Source organism: Anabas testudineus, chromosome 2 (assembly GCF_900324465.2).
Source record: "Anabas testudineus chromosome 2, fAnaTes1.2, whole genome shotgun sequence".
Lineage (NCBI taxonomy): Eukaryota > Metazoa > Chordata > Actinopteri > Anabantiformes > Anabantidae > Anabas > Anabas testudineus.
The window spans coordinates 16735733-16759072 of NC_046611.1; the positions used below are offsets into that span (position 1 = coordinate 16735733).

Below are 23340 nucleotides of genomic sequence, written 5' to 3' on the forward strand. Positions count from 1 at the left end.
AAGCAGATGTTATGTCATATGTTTTAGCTAGCTTGACGAAAAACAATATAGAAAGTAATTACTTCAAAACAAATAGTGGTAGTTTGGCTGATATTTTGGTTTATTTAGAGATTGAGGATTTAATAAAACATTTCTCAATGAATTTTTTTGTTGATTAATAAACACATTAACTGACTAATTTTACTGCAGTTTTAAAAGAAACAACTACAACTAGACAGTTTAAATTACATCACTAAAGAACAACAGAATTTAAATGAACTAACTTGTGCAGATCAAATTTGGTAACCATATCAAAAGTCACAACTCAGTTAATTGATTAATCAGTTAAGAACATTATTCAGAAACAATTCTGATAGACAACAGTTTCTCTCGTTCTATTCATATTGCTTTAATTTCACAAAGTGAAAATGTTTTCAGTGTCCAAGATAATTTTTTCAAATGTCTTCCTCGTCCAACAAACAGAACAAAATACAAAGAACTGCACTACATACTTTAGAATAAAACAGAAAAGAACTCGTATTTGAGGATCTAAAGATCTACTTTTATCAATCTGTTTTATCTCCCAGCTAGCAGTCTGCAGTCACAACAGCCTACTGATGTAAATTACTTCCTACTGACAAGGACATTTCTTAAGCATCTACATAACAAACATTCTCACAATTGTTTACAGTATATTTATGTTTATATGAAACAGTAAAATTTGAATTATTGTGCCAACAACATACAAGTATGCCAATCCCCATGGACTAACAGAGCACTATAAATTCAGATGAGCCAAGGCTACAGTTGCATGAACATTTCCAGACAACAGAGGAAGACCAAAAGTGGAGATGGCAATAGATTTCATACATCACTGAGCCAAACATAGGGTGCAGTATATCAACACATATTAATAAAACCAGGCTTCTAAAAAAACAAGATGCAGCTAAGATACTGTGCAGTTCAGGTGCATTCTGTTGTTTCATATGCATGTCCTAAAACAATAGTCAAGAGCCCACATGTATATTAAATAGGTTTTGCTTGTTGTGATCCTTCCTTATCCCAATTCCAGCCTTAATGGAATGACTGCAAAATATATTTTATATGCAAGAGTAAAGGACACAATGAATTCATCTGAGGACAATATGAGGTTTAAACCTTCAAAATTATGACTATAATTGTGACAATCTTGCAATTTAGTTGAACCACTTCAGTATGCATTCCTATTTTTGTTATTTTCCTCCCATCTAAACTGAACATGCACAAAGTTTAATACCATCACACTATCTTTAGATACACATTTGTGCACAGACTGTGGGGTTTTGTCTTCCATCACCTCCTGTCAAGCTAGAAGAAATGATCTCCTCAGGGCCACAATGACCCTGAATCACAGGCAGCTCTGTCTCATTCCGGCTAATGAAATGAAAAATAGGACATTATCATTGTACGAGATGCGCAACTAACACTGCTTGACATCAACTCGGCTTGAAGGTCTGAGAGTTTAAACCTCAGAACCAGTAACATGTGAAAACAAAGCCCTGACTCCTCATTGATTTCTGGTCTCTCCCAGTTTATCTGACAGTAACTAACGTTAACTGATTTTAACTGACCTCAAGCTAACTAGCTAACGCTTCCAGCAATTAGCGACCAACTTTGCAAAACAAGTTAACTTAGAAACATTCAAAGTGTCTCAGAGTAAAAGCGAGTGGAAGCAGGTACATGCAGGGTAGTTTTATGTCAAACGCAGCTCCAAATAAACTAATAAAACCAGGTATTACCTTGATTTACAGGGTGCTCCCGGTGCTCCCGGTGCTGGCTCGGTAACGTTAACGTCCGCTCCCCAGCACGGCTCTAACGGGACTGTCTACAAACTTTTATTTCGTCAGACTGCGTCAGGAAAAAAAAACCTCCAAACACACAGGCGTGAGTAAAAGTCAAGTTAACCGAGGAGATGAGCTGTTATCTTCCGGAACGAAAGCGGCATTTCAGTGGAAAAGCAGCAGCTACTTGATATAACGGAGCCTCTAATTAGCTAACGTTAGTTACCTGCAGTTAGCTAGTTAGCGTGCATCAATCGAACAATAACAACAACGGTAGAGATGCTAACGGTTGACATATACTAGCCAAAGTTAATTTAATGTTGATGCAGTTTAACTTCGAGTTGTTTTGGTTTTTACTGTGACACAGGAACTCACCTGTCACCTTTTTCCTCTGTGGAGTCAGGCTTGATGTCTGGTTTTCCTGCTGCGGGCTAATTAGCTAAGCTAGTCGAGTGTGGGTCTTAGTTTCCCTTCAGAAAACGCCAACGTTACTTTCCCGAACGTAAACAAACTCCGCGGTTACTACGAGAAGTTTTAATAAGATCCCAAAGTGAAACTGTGAAACGTGAACGACACTCAATAAAATATATCAGAGATATAGATGAGTCCAACTCACAGTGGGTATTTACTGTTAATCTGTAAATGCCATTAAAGAAAACTAAATCTACTGAGTAGCATCAAACTCAATTTGACCAATTTATAAAAAAGAAACACAAAAGAAACGTTTATTTTTTTTTTATTTGAGGTCACAAATTTAGAAATTCACAAATTAGAATTTCTAAAACAAACAAATAACTAAAAATAAATAAATAAATAAATAAATAAAATCTAGTATGTGAAATTACATTCCAGAAATTCAAAGCACATAAAACCATAGAAATGGTTTTCAAGTAAAAAGTATTTATAACTTTAATGTTTTCTAAATTTCACAATAAAGTCTCAAGTTGATTTTATTACTGAAATAATCCATCTATTCACGTTTAGTTTTAAAAAATACTGGAATCAGTAAATAAAATCTGTTAGGAGGTGAAAACCCTCAAAATCAAAATAGGGGCAGCATTTAATCACGTCAGTAATTAAAAGGTGAAGGATATTTTTCAAAAAAGCTAATTTTCACATGCTAGTTTAACATTTCCCAGTACCTAAAGAAAAAAAATCACATACAGATTAATAAAAAAAACAAATCCAGATCCATTACTTTCCAAGTCTGCATCCGAATTCAACTGAAATTGTGCACAATTAGAGAGTTCCTTCTCACGCTGAGGATCTCAAGTGCCTTTAACTCAACCTCTTTGCAAAGAACAGGATTGGTGACGAAGCTGGAGCTGAATGTGTGAGCACAGACTTCTGTGGTCAAGAGTTAATTCGGTGGAGTGCCTCTGGAGCCGTGTGGAGAAGAGGAATCCTCCTTCCTGCTCTTGGACTCAACACTTTCCTAAGAGCACCAAAATTCATGGAGAGTTTGTAGAGCTGGATCAGGAGTACAGGCTCCAGTAGATGGTGTTGAAGAGCAGGTAGGACAGAGGAAAGGCCAGACGGGAGTAAGAGTCAATCATGTAGCTGTGGCTGACCAGTAAGTCAACGTTTTGTCGTGCTGATCGCCGCCGACGGAGGCGAGTTCCCTCCATGGGGCGGATGTCCGGGGATTGGGTTGGAGTAGTGAGAGGGTCAGAGGTCAGTGTTGTTGTCATCTTAGGGAAGGGAGTCAGCTCGATTTCATCATCATGGAAACAGCCGTCAAAGGCCATCGCCTGGGCAGCATTGAAGGTAGATGGGATCTGAAAAGGCAAAGAAAGGAACAAATCATGCTGGGACAGGGTATACAGTGTTTTGTTTACAGTCAGTTTGTTGAGTTTTAAGCCTACATTTAAACACACCTATAATCTGTGTATTTATGTATCATTACACATCCTCACATAATGTGGGATTTTAGGAGCAATTCTGAGAGTGTTTAAAGAGTAACCAAAACAGTTTTTTTCTGATGAAAACAAATGTAAGTGGGTATTTAGTGGGAATGCCACACTGACTAACTTTTCACACTCTGTCCTTTTCCATTACCATGCACATTACTCTCCAGCGAGCATTTAGCAGCTAAAGAACCAGATATTTTCCTCAAGAGTGGTGGAGACAGAGATAATCGGAGCCACAGGATTTATATTTATCAACTGCTTGCTGTTCACTAACTTTACAGGATGTCAGCTTGGGAAAGTGGAAAAAAAGCTCTATTTTAAATACACCAAACAATAAATAAATCAGATAACTCTAACAGACTTAAATCCAACTACATTTCTACATCAGAATAGTGATGTGAAATAAAAATATAAAACAAAAAAGAGAGAGTGCACATATGTGAAAGATTCCAATGTTTGGGGGTTAAAAGAAGCCATTAATTTCCCATCTATGTAAAAGGCACATCAGCCTTCTCTTGGACAGAAAATACAGTTTGATAGTCCTTGGATTACTAATAGATGTCTTTAATACTGCCCACAATCTGCAGACATAAAGGTCTCAGTAGCTGCTCTGGTGGTAATGTCTTTATTTGACCACTAGAGCGAGACATGAAGTAAAATTTGAGTTTCTCATTGTGCGTCATCATTCCTCTCATTCCCTCTCTCCGATGTTTCCGTGTTGCTGTGGTGTAATAATCCCTTTTGTCCCCTGCGCTGACCTTTCCTCCCTTCAACTTTCTCATCTCCTCCAGAGTGGTGCAGTAGTTCACTGCTGCGTATTCGATCACAGACAAAAAGACAAACAGGAAGCTGGTCCACAGGTAGATGTCCACCGCTTTCACGTATGACACCTGGAGAAAAAGAATTGCGTGTAAAACATCACATGTTATCTGTACTTCTCCTCTTTTCTTGTAATCAGATTTGTACTTAACCACTCAACACATTTAAAGAAAATCAGGGAATCTTTAAGTTAATACGTCTAATATAATCTTCTGCCCATCTGCCTCTGGGTTTAAGCTTGGTGTGTGGTAAGATCTATTTCAGAGGGTCTTAAACTACACACAGGCTCACATAGAGCTGAGCACTCTGTAATATCAATAACATATAAAACGTGTTTTACCTGAGGCATGGAGGACGACACTCCTGTGATGATGGTGGACATTGTGAGCACTGTGGTTATACCTGCAGAGAGAGAAAGGTGTGGAAAATCCTGAGAGGAACTAACAAAGTAAACCATAACCTTTCAGTTTCAGGACTTAAGTAACGTTAAAGCAAAGTTAGAGTTGGGTTGGTCCTACTGTGGTTACCTAGAGAGACACGTGCAGGAACAGCCCTCCTATCGATCCAGAACGAGACCCAGGAGAGAACGACCATTAACATGGTGGGAAAGTACGTCTGCAGCATGAAGAAGAAGATGTGTCTCCTCAGGATGAAGTTAATGAAGAGACGATTGTACCAACCTGACAGAACCACACAGGGAGACACAGATTTTGAACCTCTCCACCATATCAAACTGATGGAGCTGGTTTTTATGCACAGGGGCGTTGTCATGTTAAAACTGAAATCAAACCGTTGAACTAAAGGAGAATAAAATACAAAACTGGCAGACTTGACAGTCTTTAGCTTGTGACCAGATTAACCAGACAGAGATTTTTTTTTGTTCCTGGTACAATTTTCCAGTAAATCTCAGACCACCAACCTAAGGTGTCACTGGGGGCCAGCCAGCTAGTGGTAACACAGAGGACCTGCATATGCCTAAAATCAGCCCTGCACACACACATACACACACCTGTGCTGCTGTAGAAAGCCAGACCACTGGAGGCATGGATATTCTCAATGAAGAACTGGGACAAGACGATTTCATCAATCCTCAGAGAGTCGTTCCCATTCTTCCAGTAAAGCATCAGGTCGTTCTCATTATATGCATCTGCAGAGAGAGAGAAAGAGGGAAACAGAGGAATGATTAGATAATAAGCGAGAGGAATAACAGAAATTGGTGGGTATTGTTGCAGTTGTCTTAGGTTTTTCACTCCATCCTGCATGTGTTACATCTTGATTTGAAAACATGAAGTTGGGAATATTGTGTGGGTGAATCTCACAGCTCTCCAGCTCCAGCGAGCAGTTCTGAGTGTCCAGAGGGAAGCTGCTGAAGTCCATCGAGCAGAGAGCCGTCACAGTAACCCTGAAACATATTCACACATTTAAATTTATTTCTGGACCACAGATTCATCGTGCTCTGGTATAGATCTTTCCTGCTGTTGCCAAGGAAACCTGAGCAAAAACTTTTCTCTCAGTCTCATTTTGTTTGAGTTTGTCAACCTCAGTTGCTTTTATTTGCCTGACATCTGAAACACATTTCTGTTCCCTGCAGAATGCAAAATAAAACTTAGTGGTTGTTGTTTTTTTGTCATCTAAGGGATCAGTTACCAACGATACATGCAGAGCCCATATCATAGCCTCTCTAAATGCACTGTTGGGATTTTGGGTAATCATACCGTGTAAAGCAAGGTCAGATTTCCAAAAGGTGATTTAAACGTATGTAGGAGAAAATTGCTTAACACATAGTTTCATGACTTTCCACATCACTCTTCTTCCAGTAGCTTTCTATCATTGTCTGACAGCTCCCATCCTGGCCTGAAGTGACTCACAGTTACATTTCTATCATCTAGTTTCTCCAGCCACAGCTTCATTGAACTACGCACCGATCACAATGAGCCTCCTGTGTTGTTGCACTGGAGTTTTTATGGACCTGGTTCTATTAAAACACTGAAAGCATCAAGTCTGCAAACAAACTATCTGCACTAACACCTCAGAAACCAAACTACAGGACTCTTGGGGCATATATTCATGTTATCTCCACAGTGGCTTTTGAATGACATTAAGCTCCTATGTTTCTATTGTACCTGACACTATAGAGGATGTTTCCATCGGGGTAAACCCGCAGCATGATGTTCTCCGTGGTGGTGTCGTGGATAAAGGAGCGTTTGGAATGGACAAAGAAGACATCAGGGACCCAGATCTTCTTCACCAGTCGCGAGTCAAACGTCCTGCTGAGGTTGGTACGAGATGGAAACGACAGCCTCTCGTCTTTCCAGTAGTGGCGCAGGTACAGAGTCATTGTGAAATCCTTTCGAAAAAATGCTATGTTAGTATTAAACAAGAACTTTTATTCATTTAGTTAACACTAGGACTTACACTGTGTGTGGGCTCCCGCACATGCTTCAACACATCAAAAGTCATGAAACAAGATGTGTCAAAGCATAGAAAGCAGTTTGTCATTGCGTTGACGCAACCTTCTCTGTCAGGTTGAGAAATACTAGGGACTTAGTCAAGAAGAACTTTAATGAAACATATGAACATATTCACATTGTCTTATTTGTAAGATTCAGAATAAAAGTTAAGAAAAAATGGAAAACAAAATCTTCAGTTTGTTTGCATTGATGTCTGTAACACAGTATCAGACACAGTACTGGCTGAAATAGTTAATATCCTAGTGTCTGGTGGATGAGTTGGATGTTTATCTGCAGTCTGCCTGAGGAAAAAACATTTAGTAATCTAAAGCGGGGAACAGACCAAATGCAGATTTTCACTGTTCCTCTCCTGGCTGCCATGACAACACCTTCATCATTTATCTCTCTTGGTTAGAGGAACTTGGTGAAGCTTGTACAGTAAGTGAGAGTCCAGGAGGGGTCAGTTCGTGGGTGAAGTGAACAGAGTTTGTGTCAATGCACAGAAGAGAATGGTCTAACGCTGAAGTTCCTGCTTTTAATCACATTTTATTCCTATACATCCTGGTATGTGAGTATTAATAAATAAATGTATGCCCCTACAAAGTTTTTGACATGAAACAATGAGGTGCTGCCTAGTGTAAAGTCAATCACCTGCCTTGAATCCAGTGGGGCTGTATTTCCCCAAAACAAGCAGTAAAGGTCTGGCAGAGCATCATAGCAGAGAAAACCCAGCATCTAGTGATGTGTATGAGTTCTAGACCAATCATTGACTGTAAATGATTTGCCACCAAGCATTAAAACTGAGAAATACCAAAACTCTTAAATATATGTAGTCCTAGCTGTACCATTATGAATTATGCATTGTCCCTAGCATATAGAAATCAGTGGACAAGGTCCCTTTGAAAGATAGTTGAGGCTTAGAAAATAAAATAAAATTAAAATGTTATTTCTGTTCTGGTTAGGTGCTAAACTGCAGTTTACTATAATGACAATAAAGTTGAATCTAATGTAATCTCATAATAATGTAATAATGAGACAACCATACATCAGTAAGTCTACAGATACATGCTACTGTATACTAATAATCATATGAGTATCTATAGTTTTTCAGACATCTCTTTAGTAGAATTACTCAAGCAGCAGCAAATTAAACAAAAACTAATTTGTTAACAGGTTGTGGTCTCTGCCACATTAACCAGTGTATAGTAACCTAAAGAAGTAGTTCTAGTTCACGAAAATGTACAAGCAGGAATTATATCAAGATTAAATAAATAAATAAATACTGAAATTAAACAGTGATCTCTCACCATGTTGACCTCTGAGATGCTGTCGATGCTCTCCACCTGCACATCAATGCCCACAGGGATGGCTCCACCTTGAATAACAGAAGACACTGTTAAATTAAACAATTAATTAGATTAATTATTAGAACTCTAAGCTAAGACAACAAAGATATGGTGAAGACATATGATCTAATAGAGCTTTAGTAGCTGCAGTAGCTGCAGTCCCATCATCTCAAACCTCATTTTGGTCTAACTCTGGTAACAACATCCTTTGTCCTTGCCACAAGCTCACCACAGCCATCAACATCTGTCTTCAGCGCCCCCACCCCCCCTCTCCATCCACCTCATTGGCAGATTAAGCTTGTTTGACCACTAAACCTGAGGAACCTGATTTTTGCACATTCAAATACACAAACACACACACACACACACACACACACACACACACACACACACACACACACACACACACACACACACACACACACACACACACACACACACACCAGAAATAGGTAAACAGCACAAATCCTGTCCCCAAAAAAAACAAGCATCAATCACTGTTACTCTCTGTTTCAGCTCTGCCCCCACAGAACAATCATGACCTGACAAAGGTTTTCATGACGTGTCTTTGTCCCGTAACTAGTTTTAGTCGTGTTTGGTAGTCATGTTTCTCTCAAAATCTCCACAGCTAATTTTAGGATTTGTATGTCAGTGGTGAGGCAGACAGGAAACATGGGGAGAGAGTGTGTGTCATGCAACACAGGTATCCAGACACACTTAAACCAAGGGCATTGTGGTTTTTTGGCAAGTACACAAACTATTAGGCTACCAAGGCACTCCATCACTATTATGTGTCAGAAGAAATATTGTACTTTACTAAATACTTCTTACATTAAAAATACTCATTCGGTTTGCAGCAAAACACTACAAACGTAATAGCAGTATAAAAACTACAAAAATAAGATGTCCCTAAGGTTATTCATTAGTGTTAAAAACAAAATACAGAAGTATAAGAGCCATTTTTACATAGTTACATACATACTTTTACATTACTGCTGTACTGTGCATATTGGATTTAGGGTTTTTTACTTGTAATGGAGTATTTTTAGAGTAGTATGTATGTTTCTACTTTTACTTGCACCACTGCATTTCCTCAAAGAACTGAACTAAATTTCCTTTAAGGACTTCAGTCCAACAGCAGGAGTCCCTGCCTCAACTCTTTTACAAGGAACAAAAGGTGAAAACAAAAGGAAAAGGGTGTCATTTAGTTAATCTGGTATTGCTGTAATCATAATCTACTGGTTTGTTAACTGTAGTGGTATACGTGTGTGTTTTGTTATTTTACTTTATTAAGCTCAAATACTGAATTAAGAACATTTGCACGCTTTTTGACCTGGGCTTACTAAACCGTGTCTGCTGGTTTAGTATGTATGAGCACACACAGTCTCATCGACAGTGGTCTGGGTTTGTTTGTGACCTCCGCCTGGATGTGGTTCACTGGATTACATTCAAGTTTTTATAGAATAAATAAAGACAAAAAGTACTTGAAAGTGTTTGTGTGTGTTTCTTGTGTGAACCTGGATGTGAAGTGGTTTAATTCTGCTTGAATGTTAGTAGGCCGGCAGCTCAATAAACACTTTATTTATTGAAGTTCATTCGACAGCCAGGACCATAAAGCTTCTGCTGTTGCTCGGCTTTGTCCCTGCACAACTTGTAAAAAAACACCAGCGGTGCAGACTCAACATTTAGGGTAGCCCAGACAACGACCACTCTCGGTGAGAAAAACCTGAAACAGAAGGTCACCCACTCCCTCTCCTCCTGTACTGCTTTCTTTTTCCCATGTCACACCCACTTGAAGTACATATAAAGCATTTTATAGACAGACACGTGCAAAAGGAGGTCATGTTTAGCTTTCTGAGGTTATAGGATTCACAGACTTAATGTCAAACCAAACAGATTTCAGCAGCAGAATTCACCATGGCTTGCTCTGAACTGCCCTTTTATATAACTTCATTGTTAGTTCCACGTTACCTGATTTCTTTTTATGATTTGTAACATGCACATTATAATTTTAGTTCCAATTTACCCAGCAATCTGTTTCTGAATGTACGTAGTGTAGGAAGAGGATGTCTTCATTCCCCAGACATGTCTGAACCACCATGACGAACACTGGTCACTGTTACAACACGGATTCTCGCACCTGCAGAATTAAACAGGAAAGTGGAGGAAAACCTGTTTCACCAACAGAGATGATCAGTGAAGTGCCTCAGGTGGTCATATTTCTTTCTGCCGTATTAGGCAGTGCAATTAGTGAGGGTATTTCTGTGATTGACAGCTTAAATTTGTGTTTGCTCAGAAATAGCTCACAACATCACTGCAACTCTGCAAGATTTTCAAACTCAAGGCAGCGATGTGCATTTTACAACATGTTCTGAGTAATCTGGCCAGAAACACTGGGCAAACGTTAATTGTTTGTTTTCCTGTGCATCACATATTTAGTTCTGCTTGTCATCAAATCCAGCTTTGGACATTCTCACTATGTGAGACGCTGCAGATTTACCTTAATACTACTGTTTTTAACATAAAAATGTTACCCAGTGCAGCTTTCTGGTTGTGTGTGTGGTTTGTCTCAATCCGTTTGTGTGCTCAGCGTTTTAGAATGAGTCATTTAATCCCCGAACACAACGCTGCAGATGGATCAATTCATGCAGTCATAAGCAGCATAATGCAGCTTTAAGGTCACCGGATGTTTCTATCCAGCCTCCATCACCAGTCTGAGTGTTGTGCTTTAACTCTGCATCACCACCAATCAACAGAGGGGGGAAGGTGAGAGGTGGAGAAGGATTAAGAGGTGGTTCTCTGGGCATCTATTGGAGAACATATACGCCAGAATACTACACAATCCATACTGACTCAGCTCATCCATGCATAATACTGACAGCTTAGACTGAAACACTGTAATGTACAGGAAGCTCTGCTCGCTGCAAGATTAGGAACGTGTATGTTTTTCGCCTTTTGTCTTAATTTACTAAACCTTTAACACATCATGCCAGTGGTGTCTGTAGTTTTACCACATGTAGTGGTAAGTCATATATGTTAACCGTTTGCCAAACCTTCCCTTGCAGCTTTAGACATCCAGATTTATTTTTACTCTGTGTTATTGCCCACATATCCAATAAGTCTGGTGATGGAGAAGAATTCATTGTAGTTTGGCCTTTAGACATATTACTGTCCTGCTCTTTAAGGTTTCTGTGTGGGGGATATCCCACATGCAGAGGACACAGCTGCAACATATTAACTGAGAGTACAGGATCTCTCTTTAGCATCAAATGTCCTGTTTTTGACTGTTGGACTGATCACACAGGGAAAGAATCTGCACCTGATTCGATATTGGAGAGAAATTTGAGTATGTTTGTTATGTTTGCACATGATCATGTATTCATGTCAATTTATATGTTCCCACACTCATGTTATAATGACTGTTAACCTTAAAGTCTACTCTCACGCCCCTGATTCCTGCATGCTGCAGAAGGATTGAGCTTAAGGTCAGATTTTTTTCTCTATCATCTGATGTGCTCATTGTCAGCTGTTTTTGTGGCTGAAAAAACAACTGAGCCAATCAGAGCTTTGTATGCAGGATTAACAAGGGTGATGTCATCGTTCTGTGCCAGAACTAAAGACATAAAAGTAGTTGTGAGCACTGACGGGTCCAACACTGCTTCATAGGTTGATTCAAGCCAAGTTACATAAATAACAACTCTCAAACCTGAATATTTGTTCAGAAAAACAGTGTCACACTTAATAATGATAAGACACTAAATGATTGTTCCCCTTTGTTTCATTTTAATTAAGGAAATCAAACTTAGTAAACAGGGAGATATCATTTTTGCGTTGCTGTGGGAACTGGGGATTTTTGCTTGTGTGCCTGTGTGTATATTGATAGTATTGAAATAAGACTTGCATACTCAGACATGGGAAAATGGTGTGAGTATGTGCTGAAAAACAGACAATTGAGTTCTAATCAAATTTTAAGGATTTTATCAAGTGCAAATTAGTCAGTTACATTAAAAATATGCAGTTGAATGAGGAAAATTTGGGAGCAGCAGGTCATTGTCTTTCCCAGCATAAAAAAAACCTGTTGTACCCGTTTTTGTCTGTATGACCAGCATGGGGTAGTCAGTTAAATGTAATGTGAGCGACACACTCCTCTACGTGCACATTAAAATTTAAGCCATTTGCAGTAAAACAAACAATTAAATACACTCAGGATTTTTGCTGCTACAGCCCTGCTTGGTCTCGTATGACAAAAAGCTTATCGTGGCTGATGTCAGCATTTGAAACCTAGATCTTGTTCTGCAGCTCACATTACTGAGGCAGTGATCTGAATTTATGATTCTGACTTGTGCTATTGTTAAACTGCAAGTTAGCACTTAACATGGTCATAGTGTCCTCTGTTGAGCAAAACTCACACAGGTTTTCTTTAACTAAGGTAAACTGTATGCTCAAGTAAGTAGTGGCATTGTCTTTTGAAAATAAATTATTTTACCTCCCAAATCATTAGCCTACAACACATTGTGTTATGTAAATGTAAGAAGAAAATCATTTCCATATTTCTAACATATTTCCGAGCTCCGATTATTTTAGTGGATTTAAAAACTGTCCTTATAAGCTTTTTTTAATGTAGCAATAAGTCTGTCAATCACTATTATTATATAACAAGGTTATTTGAAACTGGTGCCACTGTGTGACCTTCTCCACCCGGTGGAGAGCTACAGTCAGTATATACCAGCGTTTGGCAGAAAACCAACTCAATCCCAGGCATACTGGTAAATCAGTAACGAGCATTTGGCATCAGGATGTGTAACGATAAGGGACAGAGGTGGCCAGATGTTTAGTTTATAGCAACTTTGTAGGTATTCATTTAAGTTTATAGACATTCTTTAAATGTTGACCTCAAAATAGAAATGCTACAAATTCTTAACATGTGAAAGAAATAACACGAAAATGTCACAGGGAGTATTTCTGGACTCTGGAGGGAGGAGGAGGACATGGTTTTGATTCTTTGGGTTCTTGGGCCTCACACACACAAACACACACAGGAGCTATAGGCTTATCTGAGTCAGTAAAAGATGAGATTCCCCTCTGTGTAAAATGATAGTGCCTGGAAACGCCGCAGGACCATGTGGCAGACAGTGGTGCTTTTGTTGTCCCCACCATGAAAGACATGCAAGACCACAGAGACCCCAAACAACCGTATAGACTGAGGAGGCACCGGCAGATAGGGTGGCAACAAGGAAGCCATGTGTGACAGATAGGCCCGGATATTGTGGTGGTGCTAAAACAAGGGGGCCAAGTTGGTCCCCGAGACCAGGAATCCTACTCTGGACACACACAACTGCACTAAAGACAAGAATCTAACTGAGGCATCTGAATGAGCTGATCAAGAAACAGACCAGACATGTCAGCACCCACAGTGATAATACGACATTACAAGTAAAAGTCCTGCAATTAAAACCTTACTCAAGTGAAAGCGTGCAAGTATAACCAGGTACATTTACTCCAATTACTGTATTAACCGGTTGAGGTGGGTTCTGTGAGTATTGTACTGCTTTCATTAAGGATTTATTATCCAGTACATGATGAGTCCACGGTGACACATTCGACAGTCCAAACATCAAACATACAGTATTTTGAAAAGGTTCCATTATGTTAATGTGCCTCATGATATGTAATCATGTGGTTTCACAGATAATCGGTGGTCTTAAAATATTTTCAGACATCACCAGAGAACCTACAACATCGTCCTTTGTTCAAAAGTATATTTACATTTTTATGCCATGCGGCCTCTTGTCAAATCACGTCTGTAAACACCTCTTAGGTCTAGACTGGGTATGCAAACCTGATTATGGTTAAAACCATACATTTAACTTTAATCAAAATCATGTTGAGGCAGGCAGCATCGCTGCGTTAAAACACGCAAGAACGTCATTCACCTAAATGTGGGGCCCAGTGAAAATAAGAAGGGCTGCCTGAAAACAAACAGGGTTGCTGCAACATGAAGACAATCAGACTCTTTATCAGCATCATTCATCCGTCTGCACAGAACGCATATGCAAAACAGTGGTTTTCCTTTGTTCAGGCCTTTCAGAGCAGTAAATATTAAAATACTGACAAGCTAAATTGGGTTTATGTGTTTATGTGTGACTGGTTTTAAATGTTTAACTCCAACCTCTTTTCTCTACCAAAGTGCTTCTGTCACATAATCTCAGGTCACAAACCTTGCGCTCTTAATCTGGTGGCAAGGTCTTGAGCTTTGTACGCCCACCATCCACCTGGACCACCTCCCTCCAAAACGAACTATGACAAAACCACTTAGTAACACAAGATTGTAATATTTAGAAGCTAAGAAAAGTAATCAAACAACAAGGATATGTAAATATATATTAAATGCTGAATGTAAAAGCTAAGTTTGTATAATCACCAGGAGTCCAGCTGTCAGATAAATGCCATGGAGTAAATAGTACAAATGTGGAACAGCAGAAAGAAATGTACTTAATAATGTTCCACCTTCTGTTGATGTAAATGCACAGTGATACTCTACTTTAGATATATAATGTCTATCCCTTTAAGAGCTTTTTATTTCATACACCCATATAATATTAATCCAGTGAAATGCCTATTATGAAAGCATTTAGCGTTCTGCATCGTGTGTTCGCATGCATGCATTGTTGTGTGTGTTTGATACTGGTGATCTTCAGTGCAGACGTCAGTTTGTTTCCCACCCCTCCATCTGCTCCAGACCTGCATATAATCCAGATTAATGCACACGAATCCCCCCGACTCACACAATACACACAATGGATGTACACACACAGAGGCACTCGTGATACCGCAAACACACACACACGAACGAACACACACACAGGGAAACACAATTACATTTGTGTGAGCAGTGTCTTTCAAATGCATTAAAGCTCTCTCTCTCTCTCACACACACACACACTACAAACACTTGTGCAGCTACACAATGGCATAATCTGGGTCAGTGTTGGTGATTTTGGACTCGTGTATCTGTTGTCGAGTGACCCGGTGCCCATCGCCACATCATCAAACCACCTGTGATTTACTCTGTTAGACAATGTGTGAGTGCGTGGATTAAATCATCAGAGATCACAAATGAAATGAAGTGTGCCTTTGTGTGTCATGTCAGACCTCAGGTTCGTGTTTGTGTGTGTGTGTGTGTGTGTGTGTGTCTGACCTCCAAAGCCAGGTCTGATAGCGAAGTCATGCTCCTCGATTCTCAGCAGCTGTTCACTTTTTATTAGCAGGGTTTTGGTGCTGTCCTGCCTCTTCAGTTTGTAGTCAATACGTCTGTAACACACAACACACACACAAACACACATAGAAATGGTGTGTTGAGTGATTAGTTGATTAAAGCTGTAACTGCAGGTTTTGATTAGAGAAATGACAATTTGTGGTTTGCTCTCTCTCTCCAGCTGCCAAATACCATAACCTTAATCAAAGACAGCTCCGTGAACAAATAAACACATGCACACGTGTTCTCTATCTCACACACTAAGTATTTTATTATGTTCCAAAACCTCTGTGCTACAAACTAGTACCATCTCCAAGCTCTAATGCAGATTTTCATATCATAAAATGCACAACTTTACAATAAATTACAGCAGGCTCCCTTTGATTGAAATCAAAGTTAGGTTGTTTTGTTGTTGCTGTGTTTGTGCTCTTGTGAGAGGACATGAAGTAAGTTGGTGTGAGAGAAAAGGATGTAGAGGATAGTTAACTTAGGGCAGATTGTTCGCTGTGGGGACCCCTGAAAGGGAACAGCCGAAAGGAAAAGAAAGATAGGTTCTTATTGAGTAGTACACAATATTACTTGAAAGAAGTGTTAATGTAATAGTTTCTTCCTACTAATTATACTTGTAAATATGTGAGCAAATACACATACATTTGGTTGTGAGGGTTAATGTAAGTAACACACATTCATTCACTCAACATAACCCCAGTATGATCTAATCTTTACCGTAAAATGAAATGCGAAGCCTCAGACGGCCTTTTGAAGCCATCACAACAGTGGCATCAGACTGAAATTCATCCACACAACCTCGGAAAGACGATGAGCACACAGACACACAAACTCACATGTTCCTCTGTTATTGTGAGGTCTCAAAATGTATTTGAGCCAAATCCCATTTCCGTAATCCCTTAAATTAACCCTGAATCAAACCCAAAACAAACCAAAATGTAACACTAATCTCAACCCTGACGCTGTGTTAATTAACTCCACTTAATACTAGAGCCTCAGACACATACTCGGGTCTTTTAGAACTAGGGAAATCCTCAGGTGAGGCAGCGTGGCTGCTACTGTTGACAGCAGCATTCAGGCATAACCACAGCTGTAACATTACACTGCTCAAACTCTCACACACTGAGCTGGACGAGAGCTTGGTCAAGTAATTCAAGTCTAATATAGACACTCTATCTTCCTACTGGGAAACTGGAGTACTTTAGTTTTACAGTGTGTGCTCGGTATGGAGGATGCTCTGTGATGCATTTAGCCTTGTTAGCACCGGCTGCACCAGTAAACAGGAGGCATTTCATAATCTGAGGTGTTACTCTGGCCTAGTGGTTAAACCGCCACAGCTGGAGAACATCGCTGCATGTTGTACTTGTCACTCCTTCATTCCCCAGATTCCTGACTGTCTCTCTATTTTCAACTATACGCTAAAAAGGCAACAACTTTCAAATGTATGTCTGTGGTGTGTGTGTGTTTGTGTGTGTGTGTGTGTGTGTTTGTGCAATACATTAAAAGTGGGAGCATACAGAGCTCGCAGTATAATATGCACCTGCCTAAGATTAGGGAAAGATTGTGTTTTGGCTTAATACACAAAAACATGTTGATTTAGAGTTTCCCAAAGCCACAATCATTCCCCAGCCTTAACCAAAGTGATTTGTGTTGCCTAAACCTGACCACGCTCTGGATGCAAAGCCAGGCTCAGTGCTGTCAGAGTTGTGTAATCTGTACCACAACGTACAGTAACTGAGAAAACTATTTTCTACGAGACAAATTCACACCAGTCACGAGATGTTGGGTGTCAACGAAAGATCAACGAAAAGGTCCAACCCTCCAGAATGACTCCAGAAACACCATCAACACTGTGAATAAAATAACTGATAATATATTGTATAGATGGAGCCATGATAAATACCACATCTGCAGCCTCTGCGAGTTGCATTGTTGGTGCCTTAATCTAAAATATAAACTCCTGGTCTGCTGTCAATCACGTCTGTAATTCATGTTCCAGTGAACCTATGTTTGTGCATATTTTCTTTTTCATGTACAATGAAATGTTTCCATTTGTTGTGTTTTTTCCACCTATTTGTAATTACCGTGCATGGATTTGGGTTTGCAAAGATATCAGTGATTGTCAGTGACCGCCTGCAGGTCGCCTCTGCACATTTAGTTTAGCTGCACCAATGTTGAAGCACTTTCCCTGGCAAGCAGACAAGTAGTTATCCAAACAAAGAAACTTTCATCTGTGTAATTTTATAATTTAGTTATTTTTGTAAGTTATGCTGGTTTCAGAGAAATAACAACAACACGTTTATGTGTTGAATTTCATGCTTGTCTGTTGATGAGTTTTGCGAACATGCATGCCATGTGATGCTTTTGTGTGCTCACCTGGCCTGTTGTCAAAAACATTAGTACATACCTGGAATTAAAGAACTTGATAGTGATACACGTAGAGTCCCATTTAGCTGCTTCAGTTGCAGCGTACTGCCTGTAACATTTTCTACTTCTAAAAAACATTTTCTCCATATTTAGCAGCAAGTTAAAAAGCTCACTGCAGACACAGCACAACACGCACTAAAGAGTAGAGTATTGCTTCTGGAATAATGATAATAATAAAATAATCTACAGAGGAAACCAAGTGACTCGTAAAATAAACCTTATCTGTTTTCCAACTGAGAACTGGACTCATTTTGCGACAGAATCTACAAACTGTGTTTTGTTTCCTTTGAGTCTACTGTCAGCGCTGTGTTGTTCCTGAGATCACCTGAGATTCAAGCAACGAAGGCCGGAATGTGACATTAAACACCGGATCATGGTCACGTTGTTATCTGGACACTTATCAGTTGTTGCCTGTTAACAAACAGGCAAATGTGGCTTTTACAACCTGAAAAGCTACTGGAATTTAGCCAGAGTTCAGATAACATATTAATTACTAATCACTAAAATGAGACTTTTATTACAGGAAGTGACTCAGTTTACGGTGAGTGTGCAATATTTAATAAAATGTAGGGTAGTTAATATTATTCCAACATGTAAATCAACAAGTTCAGCGTCCACATCAATCTTCTTTTCTAACTACTGCAACCATAAAGCTAAACCTGCTTCAATATAGAATAAAACAGACAAAGCCTCCATTTTCCTCTATTTTCCTTATCTTTAACAGTAAAATTGTGTTTTGCAGGAAGTTTATTTTTATTTAATTTAGTACTCTCTGTTTTTATATTGGAAAATAAATATTGTTCCAAAGAGGCTGATTATGCTCACCATGCCATGGTTTACATATCATAATAATAAGGGTCACATTCAGTTGTATCCATCAGGTGATATATTTTGATATTTTTAAAATACTTTATTGTGGTAGGTAATGCTGGTACAGTGGATTAAAACAAGATAATGGGGGAATGGGGGGAATTAAATTGTATTGTAAATCATTTTGTACTGGGTCCCTACAGAGTCTAGTTGTGGGAAACAAAACAGATTTTGGGAAATATGGAGTTAATAACATTATTAGGTTGGTTCACTGCAGAAGTCACTGACACACCTTGTGAACTGAAACTGCTTTCATTTCATTTTTTTTTTTACCTGCAGAAGCTGCAGAAATGCTGGTGACTGTTTCTATTAAACAACTAAAACCTGTTTGAGGAATGCACTTTGTTGCTAAAAACTAGAGTATGTTAAACTTGAAGTGGCCTATTGTTTGTGAGCAATTAAACAATTATCATTCTTGGAACAACATTTCTGTTAACTCACTATTAAAAATAGAATGACCTGGAACTGTTATTGCTATTACTGCCTTTTAACGTCATTCGTCATTATGAGGAATGCACTGAACTGAGATTTCCTTCATAGTGAGACTGTAAGGTTACTTAGAATTTCTAAGTGAAAACACAGAAGTGAAAGTGTGGAAATGTGGAAACCTCTGTGTGACGTGTTCTTTGGAAGTGAAATCACAGTTTCCTGACAAACCACAGAACATCCTGTAATAAGCAGCAGGGAGTTACTAAGCTGGATGTTGTAGATAATGCTAAACTGCAAACAAACTACAGCTTACTCTGAAAAAGAGAAAGAAACTGATGAATCACCATGTTTTACAGATGTGGATACCTAATGTTGACGCAGTGAAGATTGCAGCATTTAAAAGTTCATCTCAGTTTAACAGTTCACCTTTTTTATAAGGTACAAATAAGCAGATAGGGGCAGATGAAGGGGCAGGTGGAAAACAAATGAACAAAGGCAACGGCGTAGAAGGGAAGAGGGATCAGGTGGAGCAAGGTGAATCCCAGTAAAAGGCAGGTTCTAAAAAATGTGCAGGGTAGATAACTGACAGCAAAGCTACGGCAGGTAGTGCTCAATAAGCAATCTGACAAGGAGTCAGGAAGCACGGGCCAGTATATGTGCTGGAAACATAATGAGGAAATAGTCGAGTCAGACGAGCAGCAGGGCGGGAAGACTGGGGTTACTGCAGCTCAGGTGGGTGTGACAGGTGCTGGATGAGAATTAGTGAATGAATGAAAGTGTTATACCCATATATATATGAAAGTGGAATACCCAATAACCATATTACATACCACCAGTGATATTAGCTGATATTTAAAACCGTGTGTCTGACTAAATGTGTTCTGCCAAATAATGTCAAATATGTTCTTTTTGTGATCAGTATAATGACTCAATAACTTCTGCATTTATTTTACTATGTTGTTATTCAGCATTTTACATTTAGATGTGTGATGGGATGACTTTACAACACAAAATAAGACAATGTGGCTTTACAGTGATGCCAACCACTCTAAAAGATATGCTAACCACATTAATGATGCTAACCACATGCTCACAGAGACAATGCTAACATGTCGGCTCGAAACAGGTGTGATCTCTGTTGGGATCACCACTGTTAGCATTAAATTTAACATACAGCTGGGGCTGATGTCATTACTTTTGCATGTACAAGTCATAAATCACAGTATAGAACATGTTGAAAGGGTTAACATGAATGTCTGGACCTAAATTTAATGATAAATCCATGTGTTTTTTCAAAAGAAACTGAGGATCACTATAGTGACGTCTGCTATCAACACTATGAAAGTACCAAAATGTTCAGAATACCTCCAGAATAGAAAAAAAAATATTTATTTTACTGGGATGGCGAAAGATTTGACCTCCAGTTTTTTGTTTTCTGTACAAAATAAATGACAGCTGATCCAAAAGTTGCTAGTATTTATCTGGCACCATCATCAGGTTCAGATTTATATATTACTGCTTAATGACTCCATCATCTTTAACAGGATAAGCAGTATAGATTAAAGAGGCATGAACTTTGGTTGAAAATATCTGCTAAGCTAATGACATTCCCATCATCCTCAGCTCTGGTTCATTCATAGTTTAGCGCGGAAAAGTTAATTTAATTTGATTTAAACATGCTAAATTTAAATCAAATCAACGCTAATGTAGCCATATATGTATTGAATGAGAAGATATGTGAGCTTACCAACCACATTATCATAAAAACACATCAATGCTGAGCCTACAACATGTTGTACTTAACCCAAGTGATTAAAATAAGGAAATAATGCTGGTGTAAGCAGCACAACCTCCAGTGTGACAGAGATCCGTCCACTCATCTGCACAGCTGCCTGATGGTTTTCATCAGTACCCTGAGCCGTAAAGATGTGTGAGCGTGCATGTGTGCGGCTCACCTTCCAAACTTGAACTTGCTGTTTTCTCCGAGGAAGACCTCCTTGTGCTTCCTGCGTCCAGAGTGTCGACCACCGGTCACCACAGCAACGAAGCTGGCGGTGGCCAGGGCCAAGCAAGTCAGCACGCCCACCTTCATAATTCACAGGGTTCCCCGCCACAATGGACACCATCCAAGCCCCCTCCACGACCACGTCTCTGCCGTTAAAGCGTCCAGACTGTCTCGTCCTGCTGACTAACGCTGGTGGTTTTGGTCAAACATCCCACTACAGCAGGAGGTTTCCTCAGTTAGAGCCCTCCAGACAGATGAAATACATGACTGAAAGTTTTCCCTCACATGCATGTATGCGCATATCTCTTTCTGCAGCTGGTGCTTGTGCAGCTCATCAGTCTGTGGATGAACATCCCGGCTCTGATGATCACCAGGAACCTTTGTCTTCTGCCCTCCCTTCACTTCATCCATTCGCTCCTCCTCTCTCTCGCAGTCTGTTTTATCTGCGGTCCTGTGGATCTTTCTATCTCTGATTAAAATCGATATGAATCTATTCCTCGCAGCGATGGAGGAATGACACTAATTCCACCCTAATCCTCTTATCTACAGCCACAGCAATCTTTCACTAACCTACAAACAGTCACACATATACACCCATCAGTAATCAGGATTTTCTCAGAGAGACAATGAAAAAACAGGCACCTGGTGTGATTATATGAGGTTAGCGCACACTTCCACCTCTTGTGTATATGTACACATGTGTGTAGATAGAGGTTTTTGTGAGAGAAAATGAATCAAGTTTGGAAGTAGACCAAACACCAACAGGTCAAGATGGGCCAGCGTTTAATCTGAGTGGAGCGAGCTGCCTCTAATCCAGCCTCACCTAGTGCCTTCCTTAGCTTTCACCTCCGAGAGATACAATATGAGCCGACACATGCAAAAAAATACAGGACACGTAAGTACTCTGATAGGATAGGATGAAACTCCCACAATAACAAACACCAACACATCTTGGATAATGTCACCACCCTCACAAGTCTTGTTTTGAATGAATTACAATGTGATTTATTTCCAGTGTTTGTGTCCTTCTTTGCAGCTTTCGCATCATCTGAGTTGGTGAATAAAGTGATTTTAAGACAAGGAGTTCTTCCACAATCTCAAAAGGTATAACCACACCCAGCACAATGTGCTGACACACCCTCTAGTGTGTGACTATAAAACACACATTTTAAGGGAAACTAAGTTTGAAAACGCCAGGGTCACTAGACAATTACATGTCACAATAGAAGATTTTACTTTTGATTGGGGAAAGTAGCAGTAAGGCTGTCCTAATCATTATCGTTATTTTACACAGTGAATTAATTAGTCTAATACTCACTGAGTAATTACATCTGAATCACTGTGTGTTTCAGGAGCCAATCAATCCAAATATATAATCAAAAATAAAAGGAATTGTGTATGTGTAATTGAATGAATGGTGTGTGTAGCTTCTGCAATTCACCTGACAACATCCTCCTGACCAGAGGTGTGGAACCCCTGCTCGTTGAGGCCCACAGCCCTGCATGTTTTCCGTCTGTCCCTGCCCTACCCTCTGCTGATTACCTAGCTCAGGTGTCTTCATTCAATCATAAGCTTGAAGATACCACTCGCCCACTCAGCTCTTATCTGAGATGGTATCTTCCAGTTTGACTGTGTTGATTACACCTGGTGTGCCACCAATGGGCCTGTTCACTCCACCTGCTCCACTGAGGGAGGTTTTATTTGAAATATGATACCAATATATGATACCTGATACCAATCCATGCGATAGATTCAGATCATTGCTAAGTACTACTGTTAACTATGAAGAGCTGTACATTATGGGATGTTCATGTTGCTGGGATGCCAAGTGCATGTATTTTTTTGTTTACCCCAGTTATGTGCAGGTGTTTCTAAAAACTCATAACACGTTGTCATTGGAGGCAGGAGCAGACTGGCCGTCAGGAAGTTGAGGAATTTTCCCCAGGGGGGTTTCTGTCTCAACTTGCAACGAAGTCTGTTTTTGTTCCCCCCAAACCCCTTACACATCATACAGCTAATAC

The 23340-nt window shown here is 39.6% G+C and overlaps 1 protein-coding gene across 1 annotated transcript; it reads right to left on the reverse strand.

Moving 5' to 3' along the window:
- Positions 1-3274: 3274 nt before the first annotated feature.
- LOC113164209 (gamma-aminobutyric acid receptor subunit rho-3-like) lies at positions 3275-21406 on the reverse strand. The gene is made up of 10 exons (XM_026363387.1): positions 21270-21406; positions 15523-15635; positions 8286-8353; positions 6652-6875; positions 5848-5930; positions 5538-5675; positions 5056-5208; positions 4869-4930; positions 4468-4599; positions 3275-3577 (listed from the first exon to the last, which is right to left on the reverse strand). The coding sequence occupies exons 1-10, from the start codon at positions 21404-21406 to the stop codon at positions 3275-3277; spliced, it is 1413 nt and encodes a 470-aa protein (XP_026219172.1).
- Positions 21407-23340: the final 1934 nt, after the last annotated feature.